Source organism: Medicago sativa, chromosome 3 (assembly GCF_051527215.1).
Source record: "Medicago sativa cultivar Bolivia chromosome 3, Bolivia_mono, whole genome shotgun sequence".
Taxonomy (NCBI): Eukaryota; Viridiplantae; Streptophyta; class Magnoliopsida; order Fabales; family Fabaceae; genus Medicago; species Medicago sativa.
In genome coordinates, this window is record NC_140751.1 from 70,152,469 (window position 1) to 70,171,340 (window position 18,872).

Genomic DNA, 18,872 nt, shown 5'->3' on the forward strand with positions numbered 1-18,872 from the left:
TAGTACCCTTAATTATTTTTTTTGAGGGAAATAGTACCCTTAATTATTATTATCCACACAACTTCCAAAATTACTTTTTTCCAATAGTACCCTTAATTATTATTATCCACACAACTTCCAAATTATCATTTTGTACTTTAATTTATAATGATGACAAATGCACCAATAACTAGCAAGACTATTATAGTAAAAATATCATATCTTTGGACAACATCATCCCATTCCTTAATCTGTGTACAATTGGCTAAAGCGACACTTATTTTAAAACGGAGGGAGTATAATTTAGAGACGAAGGGAATAAATTTTAACCAAACAAAAAGAGCGTGTCGAAAAATATGTGTCACAATCATTTATTTTTGGAAGAAAATGATTTTACACCTTCAAAGAAGATTATTGCATCATAATTGAAACACACGAATGGAATATTTTATTCTCAGTGTTGCATTCTGACTCGATCTTTTTTTCTTTCTTCCTGCATAAACACTTCACCCGTTAAAGTTAAAAAGCGCTTCATCACTCGACGTGGACTCCATAGTTGACAACACACACTTCACACTTCTGAGTCTACTTTCATTTCATTTCACATCATCAACTCAATTAAACCCTAATCTCATTCAATGGAAGATCCATCGGAGCGGTTAGGAGCGGACGGAATTGACTCCATCGCCGCCGTGAAAACCGACGACTTATCCATGGAAATTGATCCACCGTTTCAGGAAAACGCCGTAACTGCCGAAGACTGGCGAAAATCTCTCCGCAAAGTCGTTCCTGCTGTCGTCGTTCTTCGTATTACTGCTACTCGTGCTTTTGACACTGAATCCGCTTCCGCTAGCTCCGCTACTGGTTTTGTAGTTGATAAACGACGTGGTATTATTCTCACTAATCGCCATGTTGTTAAGCCTGGTAAGCTCGTTACCGTGCATAGTTTTGCTTTTCTTCAATTCGGTGTTGATGATCGTTGTTCTAACTTTTCTTTACGCTTTGGTTTTGAATTTTGCAGGACCTGTTGTTGCTGAAGCTATGTTTTTGAATCGTGAAGAGGTTCCGGTGCATCCGATATATAGAGATCCAGTAAGTAGTCAACTTTGTTTTTGATTTGATGTTTTTATCCTTAGTGCAATATTCTTGATTGAGTGATATGTAATTCCCACTCATCATGCTCTTTTCCTGTATTTAAGTTGTAAATGACAAAATGATTCTCTTTTGTTAGTAGATTCTTGTGAATATTCAAAATCAAATTTCTGTACTCTTACATGATAGTTCCACGTTTGGAGCTGTCAATTGATTAAAATTGATTTTGACTTTACTACTAGAATTGATTCTAACTTGTATGTTGGTTTTGTGTTGATATTATTTGATTTTGAGTGAATTGATTCTGGCTAAAAGTGAGTTGAAGTTAAATGATTTATGTTTCAATAAAGTTATGCAAAAGTGGGTTGAACAATAAATTTGAGTGTTAAAACCAATTCTAGAATCAAAAACTCCAATTTCTAGCTTCAAATAGAGTCAATTTTAGAGGCAAAATCAATTCTACCCAAGAGCAATGTAACATGCTAGAATCAATTCTACACTTCTAGAATCAATTTTGGCTCCTTTAGAAATGAAACCAAACATAATTTGCAGCGTGTGTTTGGTTCTACGGGGGAGAGAATTTATTTTGCATAATTGATTTTGATTAAAAGTGAGTTGAATGTATAGTGAATTATGTTTGGGTACCTTGTTAATAGAAGTGATTTGTATGAAAGATGTTGTTTGGATACTTTGTGTCAAAATTGCTTTTGGGTGTGTAAATGACCAAAATGGGGCCATTACTAAAAGATGGAATGTGTAACTTGCAGAAATTTCACTTCAAAACATTTCACTAATATAACTAGTTTATAAGGGCACTTAAAGGTAATAATGAAAAATATACATGGGTGTCAGACTAATAAATTCTAGAATCAATTCACTTTGCCGTGAAAGCTCCAAATTCATGCTTCTCATAGAATCAATTTTGCTAACTTGACTTCGTACAACCAAACAACTTCATAAAAGTATCAAATCACGTTTTGCACTCAAAACGCACTCTAAACGTACATTTAATCCATCTAAATGTGTATCCAAACATACGAGTAGCTTTTTAGTCTAAATGGGATTTTTAACTGAAATTTATTATTGAACACGTAAATGTATCCAAACATAATCACTTTGCATTGAACTCAATTTTTCAAAATCAATTCATTCAAAATCAATTTTTGATATATGCCGTGATAATCAATTTCTGTACCCTTGTATAATATAAAAACTCATATTGTGGACCTGATCATACTATATTTTTTGCATACATTTAAATTCTATAATAATTATTTTGGTTTTCAGATTGATTTTGTTTATTAATTCTTATTTATTTGAATAATTAGTTTTTGCTGAAAATTTAATTATTGTTCCTCTTTTTCTTTGTGGCTAATTGATACACTTCTGCAGGTACATGATTTTGGGTTTTTTCGGTATGATCCTAGTGCTATACAATTTCTAAATTATGAAGAGATACCTCTTGCCCCTGAAGCTGCTAGTGTTGGATTAGAAATCAGAGTTGTTGGAAATGATAGTGGTGAGAAGGTATAAAAAAAATCAATGAATATTCACATCTCTGATTTTGTCTCTGGTTTCATTTTCATTGATTTCTGGTTTAGATCATTTAGATAAACATATTTCATTAAATAGTTCACTCGCTTTCTCTTTCCTGTTGCACTCTTGCATATTTTCTTGGTCTTATTCTTGTTGGAACATTGGTACCCAAGTTGAGTTCTGGAGCATTTGATAGTTGTAGATGGAAGCTTAAAGTTAGTGTTGACTTCTGCAATTTTTTTTAGTTTTTTGTTTGTTTCTCATCATCGTCAATTTTGAATGACTACATTCATCTGTTGTCTTCTGTAAGTGTTCTCATACTTTGGTTTGTAAAATCAAGTGACATATCAAATATTATTTTTCTTAATGTTCGTAGATCAAATTGATATGTTTTCATGGTTAAGTTTTGTTTATCATTATCATTTTCCCTTTATTGATGTAGATGGACCAGGACTTCTAGTATTTACCCTGTTTTCTTTCATCCTGATAATTTTCTACAATTATTAATTATTTTGGATTTTACTGCCAGGTTTCAATTTTGGCCGGTACTCTTGCTCGTTTAGATAGGGATGCTCCTCACTATAAGAAGTATGTTGTGAAATAACTGTCACTATCTTTTTTATGTATATGATATGGCTCCTTTCAGAGCAGGTTGGATTTTGATTGCTAAACTATTTTTTGATGCAGGGATGGGTATAATGACTTCAACACATTCTATATGCAAGTAAGTGGGAATTAATGCTTAAAAGTTTATTCACATTTTCCAAAAACTCAAACTATGAGTTTGTTATTTTCTTTTTCCTTCTAATTTTAATTTTTAACATTGTGTAATACTTTTCCTAGGTTGTATTTGAAGTGTTTAAGTATCCTTATAGTTTGTCCAATGCCAAATTGAAGGCTCTTTAGTTATTTTTTATTAAATATGGCTGGTTAAACAGAAGGGGCTTCATTACTAAAATTGTTAGGCCAAGAAAATTAGCTTCATGGGATAAATAAAACTAAGTTTATAATAACTTTACATGGTCGACGCTTGTAATAATAAGTCTGTAGCAAATTAGCAGTTGACCATTACTTGATTGCAACCATATACTCATTGATATTTGATTTACAGGCAGCATCTGGGACCAAAGGAGGATCAAGTGGGTCCCCAGTTATAGATTGGCAGGGCAGGGCAGTTGGCCTGAATGCCGGGAGCAAGACAACAAGTGCATCCGCATTCTTTTTACCTTTGGAAAGGGTGAGCTCTTGATATTTTTTGCTGAACTTGTCCGACACTTTATGTATTATTGAAGGAGAAGCACGATTGGGAGTAACTTATTTAATTGGAAGAAGCGAATACCTAAATACATTGATTTACTTTTCAGGTTGTGAGGGCATTAAGGTTTCTTCAAAAGGGGAGTGAAACTTATGTTGATAAATGGATGCCAGTTTCTATACCTCGTGGTACTCTTCAGGTTTGACCTTGAAATTCTTCTTCTTAGGTTCTTCTTTTATTGTTTTTCATGTAATTTACTATTAAATGTAGATTTCAACATATATGTTAATGGCATATAGGTTTAACCCTATTATTATAAACTAGCATATAGATTTAGTCCTATTATTAAAAACTATAAAATAATACAAGATAAAATCAAAATCTCGGACAAATTACTAAAGACGATAAAAAAAATGTTTTTAAATTAGTTTTTATATGCTAAAATTAATAGTAAAATGTTCGAAGTTATTTATCATTGATATTGGAAGTTATAAAGAAAGAAAAAATAATTTCGTGGCTTTAAGATTTATTTTGAGAGAAAATGGTGGTTTAATGTTAATTGTTATCATAAATATGTTTATTTTTGTGAAAATGGAACTGCCATTTTGTTTTTTATGGAATTTCAAATACTTCTGGGTGATATCTTGCTTACTGTTTTGCCGTTTTCTATTAATCCGTTTCATCTTTAATATGTTATGTGCTCAATTTTTCTCTTTTCATATTGAATGAGATGATTGCAGAGAATTTTTTTTCTTCTTCTTGGTTATGTAATCGGATATCGGGCAATAACTGTGTAAAATATGATACAGCTGACTTTTCTCCATAAAGGGTTTGACGAGACTCGCCGGCTTGGCCTCAGAAGTGAGACAGAGCAGGTTGTATTAGTCTTTAGTTTTCGGTTTATATCTTTATCATATGACAATTTCCTTTAAATGTTCCCTTGCCCTGCATCATTTACGCTGCATTTGATTTTTTAGATAGTACGGAATGCTTCTCCTGCCAGTGAAACTGGAATGCTTGTTGTGGAATCTGTGGTAAGCAAATTGTTATGCCATTATAATTTTTCTTTAGATAAATATACCATTTCAATTTCTTCAGCTTTACTCTTTGATTTGTTTAGGTGCCAGGTGGTCCAGCCTATAAACATTTAGAACCGGGTGATGTACTTGTCCGCGTCAATGGTGAAGTAAGTTTGTTGGATGGGAAATCCTGTCCCCTTCCAAAAAATTTTTTTTGCATTTTCTTTTGACAAAAAATCCTTTGCATTATTTCTTTGAGTTTTTTATCGGCGTTTTCATATGTTTCATGTGTGTTTGTTGTTGTATTGTCTTTGTTTGACAAATTTACTTGGTAAGTTTGCTGAAAGCTAAACAACTAAATATTAGCTAAAAGCTGAATGCTGTAAGTGAACTAATTAAATTAGAAGTGTTGGAAAATAAACCATTGAAGTAACGGTAAATGTAACACGATAAGTTCTATGTTGAAATATTGATTTTAGAATATTTATCACTTTCAATTAGTAGGAGCGGCTCATCGAGATGGAAGTGATTGTACTTTTGCACACCCAAACTGCTGCTTACGATGTACCTAATATAGGTACAATGACAAGGAGACTAGTTTTTGGAAAAGTAACAATATGAATTACATTATATTATTTGTTATTGTTTTGTTATCTTATGTCTTTTTTGTTATCCATCTGTTGAATAAAGCAACTATGAAAAAATATTGTTTGCCAGAATTCCTAAAAATCACTTTGATAATTGTGTAAATTTAGAAGTTTTTCCCATCTTCGATGATTGGTTTCAACAGTTACTTTCATGCATTCCTTGAGGCTACAAAAAAGGGTGTTTTCACGGTTCTTGTTCTGATGGTCTCATTGTTGAACTCTGACATTATTGCAGGTCATTACTCAATTCCTGAAACTGGAGACTATACTTGATGACAGTGTAAACTCAAATATTGAATTACAAATTGAAAGGGGTGGCATATCAAAGAGTTTAACTCTTTTGGTGAGAGTTTTATTATGGCTTGGATATATATTTTATAAGTACCGTTTGACATTAGTGCAGTTTAGCTGACCCCACTTAATGGGATAAGGCTTGGTTGTTGTTGTACCGTTTGACATTAGTTTTGTTTGACACACCAAACTCTATATTTTTTATGGGAATCGGTGATTCCACTCTTTCTGAAGGCCCCCATGAAGAAATCCTAACCTCATAAAATTACATAAATAAATTAAAAGCATTGCCATTTGTAGTTCTTACACTCGCCAATTTTATCAAATTTTTTTAGCCTGAGAAGCTCTGAAAATACAGTTAGAGTAGTAGACTTGAATGATCAAGGTTATTAAAATTGCGATTTAGAGTAGTAGACTTGAAAGTGCTGAACTCATTTCTGAAGCTTTTGTTATCCTTTAATCTGTTGTAACCAAATGTGTTATGATTTTATTTTTGGGCTTTGACCTGACATGTGACGTGATCAATCATCACATGGTGATATGGCGTACTCAACTCAAATAAGCAATCCATCCTAACGCCCCTCACTGTGCCACCCATGAAATAGGGAAATATTTACATGAGAATCAATACTGTATTGTAAGAAATTGATAGAGTATAAAACTAGGTTCTTAGTTGCCACTGTGAACTTGGCTTGTGATTTAACTGTCAGCTTGAATAATATAAATAAAATTATTGTTTAACGTTGTGCCAATTTTTCTAAATGTTCATCTCAGGTGCAAGATTTGCACTCAATAACTCCCAATTATTTCTTACAAGTTAGTGGAGCAGTAATCCAACCTCTTTCCTATCAGCAGGTTAGCAATATTATTATATTTATAATGTTTTTTGTATTTTATAATCTTCTCTGAAAAAAGAAGTTGAATATGATTTTGCTTTTGCCTGCGTTTGCCTATTCAAATGAAAAAACTTGTCTTGAATAATAGTTCCTCCGTCCCTTGTCATAAGCCCCACAACAAAGTTCACAGGTATTAAGAAAAGTAGTTTATGTGTATTATTTTTAATTTTTTTTGTTTTTGTTTTTGTGTGTGTGTGTGTGTATTCAACCCCCCACTATTATTTGATATCATAAGAGAGAGAGAAAAAACCTTACGTTTTTTTAATGGTAAATTAAATAGGGGCATTTTTATTAAGAAATCAAATCATTAATCCATGTGGAATTTTGAAAAGAGTCTTATATTAAGGGACAGAGAAGAAGTATAAAAGAGTCTTATAATTAGGGACAAATGTCACATCTTCCTGAAATTTATGAAATTAGTACAAAGTAGCGATTGCCCTTTTTCTTTCATTATATTGGTGCATCTGTCTTCAAATGCCTTCTGTTAAATTACTGTTTCCCATAAGTGGTCAATTTTCCATCTCATACATATGAAATAGTGTACCAGCTTGTTTCTTCTTGTGGTTACTACTGCAACATAGTTATCTGGACTTGTAACTTTGTTATGGTGTTGTACAACAACTGAAATGTTTTTCTCACTTGAACTCCGGATATGTTTACTCAGCCCTCCCCAAGTTGCTTCTGTTGCTCTTCTAATTTTTACCTACCTTTCTCATTATAGTTATGTTTACCACTTTAATGCAGGCCAGAAACTTCCGATTTCACTGTGGTCTTGTTTATGTGACAGAACCAGGGTATGCATACCTAGATAAACATTGATTCTTCCATATTTATTAGATAATTCCATTTGACACAAAATTGGATATTTGTTTGTATTTGTATGTTACACTCTTTAAATTATAACCAGTACTGGGTTAGTGGAATTGTTAATTTGTTATGACTTAGTGATGCTCCGGTAAGAGTTATTTCTTGATATATTTAGGAATTATTAAATTTAAATACTTACTGTTGTTGGTCACTTGACAAATTTGTCAATAATTCTGAGTCTAGCATCACTTGATAGTCATGCACAAGGGTCATTACTGGGAGAAGATATCTGTGATGTTTATTTTACATTTTTGTATGTATCATGTGATTTGTTGACCATGTGACAATTACCTTTTGCAGATATATGCTCTTTAAAGCAGGAGTTCCTCGCCATGCAATAATTAAGAAATTTGCTGGTGAAGAAATATCTTGCCTTGAGGAACTAATATCAGTTATTTCTAAGCTATCAAGGGGTGCACGAGTACCATTGGAGTATATAAGCTATGTGGATCGTCATCGAAGGAAGGTATACAATCAAGTTATATTTGTCGAAACTAGTAATTTCCTGTTGTTGAATAAAAAAATTACGTCCAAGTGGTTCATTTTCTTACAAACCCTCATTGGTTGGAATGTGTAAGATATGTTAAATCTTTGGATTTTAGATAAAAGTAAAAGAGAGATAATAAGAGGTTGAATATTATCGGTAATAACTTGATAGTAACTTGATAAAAGACTAAACATTAACCTCTATTTATAGGGGATTCATAATCATGCATAAATAGGGAAATCAGGAAACAAATCATGATAATAACCATGTCATATGGATACTAATACCTGGATATAATCTAAGATACCCTAATATTAGAAACTAATTTTAGGAGATAAACTAAGATGCTTTATTATAGCAAGCGTAAAGACGGGCTCTATCGTGTCCATCTATGTGCCTTTTCTAACTTTTATTATATTGATTTTAATTTAATTTGTTTATTTTAATGTTATAGTATCTATATTATAAAATTATCTAAATTTGGGTTAAGATATTCATGTTATATGTTTTAAATTTAAAAAAGATTATATTGCTAGGGAAAAATTTATTTAGAAAAAGATCGACTAAAATTTGTAGTTAATATGTACAAACTAATTTTTGGAAGTAGTTTTTTGGTTCATTAAATTATGGTGTGGGTATAAATTTAAATTTGAAAAATAATTGAGTTGTTAAGGGTAAATTTATCTTCAAAAATGTCTGACCAAAGTTGACAGTTAACTTTGGAGGTGTCATTATATCATGGTATAGATATCAAAGATATTCTATTATATTTTAACTATTTCAAAGAATTTATTTACAGTTCATATTCTTACTCATTTATTTTGGTCTGTAAGATATCGGATTTATGAAGAATAAAATTCTTTATAAAGAAATCTACTTAATGATGTAAATCTGTGCTGTTAACGTTAAGAATCTGTAGATATTCCTTCTAAGGGTAATAGCTACTTAGCTGATTGTTAATATTCCTAGAATTATAGATCTTCCTAGGTTAGTGCTTATTCAATGTATTTATTGTAACACCATTATAAATGCAATAGTGTGGTTTCATTATAGACACACGGAACTCACACTGAATTTACACCAAGTTTAGATATCTTACATGTTCAAACTCTACGGTGGTGTTAAGTTAACATAAAATAATGTTTCTTAGGCTCTGTTTGGGAGTTTGGAGGGGGAGGGAGGGAAGGGTTTTGGAGGGATGAGATTAGAGGAAAAATTAGAGAAATCTTTCAAATTTTTTGAGAGTGGTTTTGTAGAGAATGATAAATAAATACTTATGATGATTAATGTATTTTTAACTTTGAAAGTATTATAACAACATAGATTGGATTTGAAAAACTTACGCAAATCTCCCAAAGCCCTCCAGACTCCTCCTCCAATACAATTTTTTAGTTCCCCCAAATTAGGGGGATTTTGTATTATTAAGAAAACTAAACCCCCCAAGCCCTCCACTCTCATATCTCTCCATTCTTTCCACTTCTTCCTTCCTTTTTTATAAACCCTCCCTTCCCCTCCCCTCCCCTCCCCTCAAAACTCCCAAAATCCAAATAGAGCCTTAATGTTTGTTCAACATCGATTTGATCTAACATGTTTTTGTGGATAATTGAACTTAAAATTTAGTATGCATTGTAATGGTAGATTGGCTTTTTGACACAATAACTTTCATGATCCAAGTAGTGTGGACAACTGAGATCTCAAAGTTATAAGCCTTTTCTAATTTTGTTTCATGACCTTGTTTGATGGCTGCAGTCGGTGTTGGTGACAGTTGATCGCCATGAATGGTATGCACCTCCCCAGATTTACACTCGGGACGACAGTACTGGCCTCTGGATTGCTAAGCCTGCTTTTCAGCCTGATTCCCCTTATTTATCATCTGGGTATAAAGATGTTGGAAGTCTGGCCAGTCGTCCAAGTTCTTTGACTGGTGAACATGCTCGTGGGGGAGATGTGTGTGAAGGTAACCATCAGGAGTTGGCTGATGGTGTCGCTAGCATGGAAACTAATTCTAAAGATCCTTTAGAGTGTGTATCTCACGACAATGGATCTGATGGGATAGTCAAGAAACGGAGAGTTGATGATTTATCAGCTGATGGAAGTGTTGCTGATATGTCCTTGAATGAACCCGAGGAAACCAAGCTAGAAAAATCAGGTGCCTTACCAGATGATGGGTTAATGGACTATCAAGGTGCAACTGCTGCCACAGCAAATGCATCAGTCACTGAACGTGTGATTGAGTCTACTCTTGTGATGTTTGAGGTAGTTTTTGAAATTTATCACAATTCTTATCATTGACTTGGCATAAATTCCACTGTAGCATTTCAATGTCTGTATCCATTCCTCTTGGCAACTCTGTTTTTTTTTCCTATGGTTCTTAATGACTCCTGTCTTCAGGTTCACGTTCCTCCATCTTGTATGCTTGATGGTGTTCATTCACAACATTTTTTTGGAACTGGTGTCATAATATATCACACTCAAGATTTGGGATTAGTTGCAGTTGACAAGAATACTGTTGCAGTATCTTCCTCTGATGTGTTGCTATCTTTTGCTGCTTTCCCAGTTGAAATTCCTGGAGAGGTAAATCTTTCTTAAATAATTTGTCGCTAATAATATATATTGAAATGAATAAACAAGAGGACAGACTTTCTTTAGCTTGGTGTCTTCTTTCTTCATGGCAGGTGGTATTTCTCCATCCTGTTCACAATTATGCTCTCGTATCATATGATCCATCTGCTTTGGGACCTGTTGGTGCTTCAGTCGTTCGTGCTGCAGAGTTACTTCCAGGTGGGTTTGCCTCGTTTCTTAAATTTAGACTGTTTATAGATGGCTTTACCCGATCCACTTTTGATGATGAAACATGTTTCATTCTCAGCAACTCATAAGTATCACTACATATACTTTGACTGAATTGAGAAAAGCTAAACTGGCTACTCCTTGGGATAATAAATAAATAAATTGGGATTAGTAATAAAAACGATTTCCTGATACTTCAAAGTCTGATTTCTTTAGTCCTCTTTCCGTCAAGTCAAACTGGTCTTACCAGTGAAGATAGCATGATAAAAGTGGATATAATTAACTTTTTGTGAACTTATTACAATGCATCTTTGCAGTTAGATACTTGATAGTTTTACATTTTGTGTTGAAGTTGATTGCTTCTGGTAAATAATTCATTAACTCTAACAAGAGATGGAGGAATTTTTTAAAAGTAAAATGTGATTTGTCTGAAGTTTGAACAAGTATATATGTATTTTAAATGTGTATGATGTGGGAGGGAAGAGATTTGTGAGCATATGCGCTTTCATGATGACTTTTTAATTTATCTATGTTGACGAGATATCAGTACATATTTTTGTTCAGAGCCGGCATTACGTCGAGGAGATTCTGTTTATCTTGTGGGCTTAAGTAGAAGCCTTCAAGCAACCTCTAGGAAATCAGTTGTTACCAATCCTTGCGCTGCTTTAAATATAGGATCTGCAGACTCCCCACGTTACAGAGCGACCAATATGGAAGTTATTGAGCTTGATACTGGTAAATTTGGATATTTTCATTTTTTTAACCAACGTTATACACATTTAGATAAATGATACACATTTAGATAAATGTCTTACTCTTCATGTGTTTGAATACAGATTTTGGTAGTTCGTTTTCGGGTGTGCTAACAGATGAACAAGGAAGGGTCCAAGCTTTATGGGGAAGCTTCTCTACTCAGGTTCTTACCAGTTAATCTTTTGCGTGCTTACATGGATGGATCTGGACATTTTTCATTGGGCCCAAGATAAGAAAAAACACTAACGTAAATTGGGTGATAAAAATTAATTCTTAGAAACATTGAAATAAAATGAGTGTTGTAAGCCTTTTCCATATATCTATTTTGTTTTGGGTGAGTTCATTCCTAAGCATAATATGAGCACCTTTTTGACTATACCGTAAAAAATTCAACCTTACTGTCTCTTTTTTCATTCTTAAATAAATCAACACCAGATTTGGGTAAGCTTGGGCGCCCCTATCCCCCAAATTTTAGTAAGAACTACTCTTGAGGTCTTATTCTAATGGCTTAAACAGAATAGAAGTTTTGTATGAAATTGCATTACCCTATTTTAATCAAGGTCAGGACATGCCACAAGCCACGGTAAGGGATTGTGTTTACTTCATGACTTTATAATTATCGACCGCTAGTTGGAATTGAACTCGACCATTATATAGTCCAACCTAATGAATAAGCAGACTTTGGCAATATATGATACCATAATGATTAAAATCCCCTTAGAGAAACTTTAAACAATGAACCTATTCTATGATAGTTTTTGGTCTTCTCATTTGTATGAATAATAAAGCCTAACTCAAAACAGTTGTATCTTCGTAGAAGAAGAAAAAGAGAAGAAAGATGAAAACTGGGAAAAGACGAGATGAGACAATATTTACTCATACTTCAAAAGGCTACCTGATGGTGGGTTGGTCCTTGAAGTCTATAAGCCATTGCTCCTTCTTACTTTCTAATATTAATTAGGAAAGAACTTTAACTGTTTTTTAAGTATTATGGATTTTATAAAAGTGAATCATAAACTTTGAAGTTAAATAATACAGTAATGATGTATATAACCTTTTTAATTAGGCACTTTAATTAAGTCTTAACAAGATTAAATTCAAGTGTGGTTGTTGGACTATTTAAAGTGCTAAGGACTAGGGACCACCAATCCATATAAAAATTAACAAGCATCCCACTTTATTTTAGCAAAATTTCTACCAAATGCCTGAATGTGCTTGAGTGGAAGGGTGGAAAGCAAAAACGGTAAAGAATAGAGGGAAAAAATAGAGGAATGGGAATATTGTAATCTTGTTTTGATGGCGTTTGGTTGAGAATATGGTAAATGAGATGACTAATTATTTTCATACCACATTGTAGGCATAATTGAAAGTTTGGATGAACAAAGAATATAATTATGATATTAATTAATATATTATTCCGATTGACTGAATCTCTAACTTTAATTAATAAAGAAGGGAATGAAAAATTTGCATTTTCTTACTGTGTTGTTATCATTGTATTATGGCTTCCTCTTATGTGGTGTGGTCTTTATGCTATACTTTATTCATTATCTGTTTTTCTTCCAAGCAAGTATCAAATGATCATTCATGGTTCATTAATTTCAATCCTAATTTTAATCTTATGTACACAAACATGTAACATGCCCACCCTAGGTTGTAGCCGCTGCATAAGCAAAGCCCTGAACTAATTTTCAAATATTTACTTGTTCAAAATTTTTTTTCCAAATATTTATTGAACAAACTTCAAAATATTGAAGACTGAAAAGGAAGCAATAATATTTCATGAGACCTATATTTTAAGTAAGCTTCTACCTAAATTTTAATAGTTTCTTTACTCAATTTTGCAAAAGAGTTGATTTTGATGTCAATTTTTTATTCTCTGTTCCAGCTTAAATTCAGTGGCAGTACATCAGAAGATCATCAATTCGTGAGGGGGATTCCTATTTATGCAATAAGCCAGGTTCTGGACAAGATCATATCTGGTGCAAATGGGACACCTCTTCTCATAAATGGTGTCAAAAGGCCTATGCCATTTCTGAGAATATTAGAAGTTGAACTTTATCCAACATTACTTTCAAAGGCTCGCAGTTTTGGATTAAGTGATGTTTGGATTCAGGTATGATGAATGTTTCTTTATAGTTTGAGTTTTTGCTTTAGAATATTTACTTTCCTTCCATGTGTAATATTTACTTTGAAAGAATCTATGTTCGGCAAAATCATTCAAAACGATGCCTCTTTTTTTATTTTTTATTTTTATTTTTTTTTATATATAACCATCCTGAAGATGCCTCTAACAGTCTTATGGAATGTCTCCTTTGGAACAACCAAAAATATTAATATGTATCCTTAATGATCCTAGATTCGTAGCTTTCCATTTTAATTGAATGCATCACCGTAGTATGCCTCCAATGTAGAAAAAAAGTTTTCTTCCTTGGATGGTTGATATAAAAGCCCTTTTGGTTTACTATATGAAAATCATGTACTATTCATGATGAATGTGTATTGTCGCCAATTACCTTTGCGGATTGCTTAGATTACAATTTTCCGTTTTGTTAACAAAATCACGTGTACTGTCTGACCTATGCTGCCTTTGGGACTAGGTCATCTCTACATATGATTCCAGATAGGATTTAGGATCCACCGATTGGCCTTTGAGAAATTGGTAGGTTGTTCTGTTACCGTTAAGAGGTTAATTTTGTTGGTGGGTTAGAGAGATAGTTAGGCCCAATAAGACATGCTGCCTATAAATAGAGAGGACTGTTGGAGTGAGGAGTGTCTTGTTATATTAGTGAGTTATGGCCTTCTGGTATTGGTAGTTAGACAGGCCCTCGAAGCTCTGCCATTGTTTTGTGATCCCGGGAGGTATTCCTCATTTTCTACAATACCAGTTGGTTTCTATCAATTGGTATGAAAGTTGTTTTGAATCAAGCGAATTTTGGAGTTGTGTAAGAATTTTTGGTGGGAAGATGGCTGCCGAGTTGATTCCATGATTTGGTGGAAGGAAAGCCTACTTGTGACTTATATAGGCTGAGCAATATTTTGAGGGCAGAAGAATGCATGAAGAGATGAAACTATGGTGGGTTTTTACATTTGCATTGAGACGAGAGGCTCTTTGTCGGTGAGTTACCTGGAAGGTGAGCATTCCAAATCCTTCTTGGTGGAGTTTTTCAAAGGCCATTCTCAATATATTCCAGCCTGATGTTTGGGACTCGTTTAACTTTCTAAATTAGAGAGAAGAAGTTCCAAAAGAAAATAAGCAACAATTGGGAGGGCTAGAAGGAGAGTCAAAAGATAGAATCAAGAATGAAGTCATGATGGTGGTGAGCAAGAGCAGCCACATGGGAAAAGAAGCATTTTGATAAATCCATGGAGAATTGCTACCAATAATAATTATACTGAAAAACAACTGAATTTATTGATAAATCCTTGGAGAATTGCTCTTAAACAGAGATGGAAGTTATAAATGCAAAGCCACGGTTTCTACCAAGTTTTGAGAGATTGTTCCCAACCTCCCACCCAATATCCACTCAATACCTCTGATAACCAACTATGCGCTGCAGTCTTTCTATTAAATCTTACTAACATCCAAAATTAATTATTACATCTCTTGTAATCTGTTACTTAGTTGTCTTTTCGAAAAACTCTGTTCTTTAGTTATTCTTAGGTTCTGTTACCGTTTTTCACTCCTTGAAAGAACTAGCTTTGTTACTTCCATTAACAAGATTTGTTATTAATGGTTTTGGGTAAAATTATTGCAGGCGTTTGTCAAGAAAGACCCAATAAGGCGACAGGTTTTGCGTGTTAAAGGTTGTTTGGCTGGATCAAAGGCTGAGCATCTTTTGGAGCAAGGGGACATGGTTTTAGCAATCAATAAAGAACCTGTCACATGCTTCCATGACATTGAAAATGCTTGCCAAGCTTTAGATAAATCTGATACCAATGATGGCAAGCTTCAGATGACTATTTTCCGGCAGGTACATTGAAAATATTTGCCCTCGTCTAATTTGATTTGTAGATCTTGCTGAATGAACTTTTGTCTTATTTTTTGAGGGACATTATGATTGATTTGTGTGATTTTGTCTAGGGACGAGAGGTTGAACTTCTTGTGGGAACAGATGTTAGGGATGGAAATGGCACAACTCGTACAATTAATTGGTGTGGTTGTATAGTTCAGGATCCACATTCAGCGGTACGAGCTCTTGGATTTCTTCCTGAAGAGGGTCATGGTGTATACGTGGCAAGGTACAATTTTAACTTTGTGCTTGTAAATTTTTATATTCTCGAAAAGGGTAAAGTGCTGATTGATAAATAGCAACATGGTAGGATGTTCATGTTGCAAGTAAATTTGTATGAGGGCTTACTGTTGTTATCATCAGCAAGCTCACTCAGACTTATAAAAAAGTTCTCAAGAAGCACTTACAGAAAAAGAAATATAAAAAACATCTTTCAAGTACTAAGTTTTTCAATAATTCTCTCATTTGGCTTCTTCATAAGCATATATAATCTCATACATAGTTTTTGCTAAGTGAAGAACTATCAACTTATTTTAATTGAGAAGCTCCTACAAGCCTAATTCAAATGTCTTTGGACTTTGGATCCTCTCCTTGCTCCCCAAAAGGGTGTGTATATGAAAACAGAGGATCCAAATCCAATCCAAATTAGGCCTCTGATATCCTTTGCTTACAATTGTTTACAATTGTTGTCATGTCTCTACTGCATGTGATTGACCATTGATCTCAGTCTACACAGATGGAAGGTCTGAATCGGTTTTTTACCTGACATCCTCCAGACCAACACGCTTAATTAACAGAATTTGAGGACCAGGCATCTGCATTATGTCGTGCAACTCGTCCACAAACAGACACATGTACCATCGTTCCATACCATTGTGCAATGGAGAGTTAGTTTATGGACAGTATAGATATTAGCTTCGACAAATTTGAACTAGTGTTGTGTGTCAAAAGTACAGCAACATACAGAATATAGGAAAAAAAAATATTAAAATGCACAGATACTGGAATAACTGTATTATTGATGATGAAAAATGACACTGCAGTAGGGAAGAAGATCCCTAGCTAACCCACAGAGCACTGCTCCTTCAGAGAGAGTACTTTCTCTGCCCAAACCTTCTAAGGACGTAACTTAAAAGTGATGAATGGCCTCTCTCACTATCCTAATCCTTCGTATAACTGTCATTCCCCTCTAACAAATGTAACCAACTCCCCTTTTTAGTAAAATAGCTGCTTAGGCCCAAACCCTGTACCTAATATATAGCTTCGTGATGATCATATATGTTTTTTGTTTCAGTCTTAAATTTTGGAATCCAGATTCTCGACATCCCTCACTTCAAAAAATTATAACTTACAATATTATTTTTAAATTTTTCTTTTTATCATGTAAATACTTTTTTAATAAAAAAAATATAGACGTAATACATTTTTTTATTCTTGAACTTGCACCAGCGTTTTGCTTGCATGCTTGTCTGACCAAGTATAAGCTCACAAAATTTGTCAAATCCAATTCACAGGTGGTGTCATGGGAGTCCTGTACATAGATATGGTCTGTATGCTCTTCAGTGGATAGTTGAAATTAATGGAAAACCAACTCCAAATATAGATTCTTTTGTTAATGTGACAAAGGTACGGTATTTATTATGCATGATGCAACTTACACTTACATGCAGAGTTTCCTTTCTTTTCTTCCTAAGATGGAATATACATGTGTATGTGTGTGGGTATCGGTGGTAATTTTGAATACACTACACTGAATGGCATATGTACATGGGTTCGTATGTGGCAAGGGTTCTGTGGTATATGATTGAATCTTTACATGCTTAACTTAGCTGTGTTACTACTTATTAGCATAAGTCATTTATGGAATTTGTTTGTAAACCTGGTTATTGATCTGACTTGGGTCAAAGTGTTTGAGGACTTTTTCTGCCACAAGCTGTTTTTGAGACTGGGAAATTTGTATATTTCATGAAATATTGTAATTGTTCTCATGATTTAATACTTCTACTGTTTCGTGAATGTATTATAATTATTTCACGAATGTTGGCAGGAACTAGAGCATGGAGAATTTGTTCGGGTAAGGACAGTTCACCTCAACGGGAAGCCACGAGTCTTAACATTGAAGCAAGATTTACATTATTGGCCTACATGGGAATTGAGGTTTAATCCAGACACTGGAATTTGGCATCGTAATGTAATCAAGGCATTAAACCGCAGTTCTGTATGAATGAGCAGAGTATAGTATGGATATACATCCCTACGTATGCAGTAGCAAAGGAACAAACACAAATCTGGATCTGCGTCTTCCAGGTTCAGCAAACAAAAATCTTAAAAGCGTTGCAGACACGATTTGGCAGTGCTGCTTTGCTCTAGATTTGATGCTGTTCGTACAAAGATATTCTATTGCATTGCCATGATTGAGCATTGCCATGATTGACACATGACAAGTTATAAAGCAATCGATTCAGGCTGGCAATGAGTTATTTGTATAATGTGCAACATTATTTAACCCATATTGGTTAATTATATCATATACTAGAAAGCTTCCATAATCATGAAAAAATAAAATAAATATTTCTAATTTTTTTTTATCATGTATTAACAAGTAAATTAACTTCTCTTTGCCTTTTATTTGGCTTGTGAATATTTTATCAAATCCCTTTGATACTTTGAAATTTCATTTTCCTCTAGCATGATTTCATTTTCTCTCGTGGCCCCTTTCATTGTTCATAGGCCCCCAGATTTTCCAATTTACCCATAATAAGCCTATTGAGAGTTACAAACCAATAAGTTCGGGAGATGACCCCCGTTCAGTGGATATCAAGAGTCAACTCCTGATACATTTTATATTTATGTTGGACGTTGGTTTTTGTACTTTCATTGCATCCTTTACGCTCAACCTTAACATTCAGAAAGTTTGATTTTTTTAGGGTTTTGTTGGCTCTCAAATCACCATCCTTAAATGAAATAAAGTCTTTCTACAATATTTTTCTATCAAAGACAATGTAAAGATTCCAAATTCCCTCAAAATAGCAAATATGTGTTTTTTCCTTCTTAAACTAATGAAAGCATTTGATAGCTACAAAAGCATTACTAGTATAATAAGCCTTCCGGTGACAAAAGCACTATGTTCAACATCAATAACTTCGGGTAGTGTGTTTGATTCTATTTGCAACTACCTTTGTTATGATCTTCATAATCACGTTGTAGATATTGATTGATCAGTAGCTTCGCTGCTATTCACTACATT

General features: G+C 33.7%; 1 protein-coding gene across 4 annotated transcripts; it reads left to right on the top strand.

Annotated features, from left to right (window-relative positions):
* The first annotated feature begins 531 nt into the window (after positions 1–531).
* On the top strand, positions 532–18,297 carry LOC146939682 (protease Do-like 7). 4 transcript variants are annotated; one of them, XR_015031748.1, is made up of 25 exons: positions 532–903; positions 1,001–1,071; positions 2,464–2,598; positions 3,137–3,195; positions 3,295–3,331; positions 3,719–3,844; positions 3,972–4,061; positions 4,672–4,737; positions 4,840–4,896; positions 4,983–5,048; positions 5,764–5,871; positions 6,594–6,674; positions 7,460–7,509; positions 7,883–8,048; positions 9,819–10,325; positions 10,461–10,643; positions 10,745–10,850; positions 11,424–11,594; positions 11,696–11,775; positions 12,430–12,513; positions 13,501–13,728; positions 15,371–15,586; positions 15,697–15,854; positions 16,362–17,251; positions 17,673–18,297. XR_015031748.1 is itself a non-coding variant. In XM_085753239.1 (25 exons), the coding sequence occupies exons 1-25, from the start codon at positions 618–620 to the stop codon at positions 17,847–17,849; spliced, it is 3,420 nt and encodes a 1,139-aa protein (XP_085609365.1). In that variant the 5' UTR covers positions 532–617; the 3' UTR covers positions 17,850–18,297. The 4 variants fall into 4 exon arrangements, 2 of the variants coding, with proteins under 2 accessions (XP_085609365.1, XP_085609366.1); XM_085753239.1 differs by having other exon boundaries at positions 17,140–17,251; XR_015031749.1 differs by lacking the exon at positions 12,430–12,513.
* Positions 18,298–18,872: the final 575 nt, after the last annotated feature.

Coding starts and splice junctions, on each gene's coding strand:
- LOC146939682 (XM_085753239.1), top strand. CDS start 618: ATGGAAGATCCATCGGAGCGGTTAGGAGCGGACGGAATTGACTCCATC. Junction 5,872..6,593: donor CAAAGAGTTTAACTCTTTTG/GTGAGAGTTTTA, acceptor TGTTCATCTCAG/GTGCAAGATTTGCACTCAAT. Junction 15,587..15,696: donor AGATGACTATTTTCCGGCAG/GTACATTGAAAA, acceptor GATTTTGTCTAG/GGACGAGAGGTTGAACTTCT.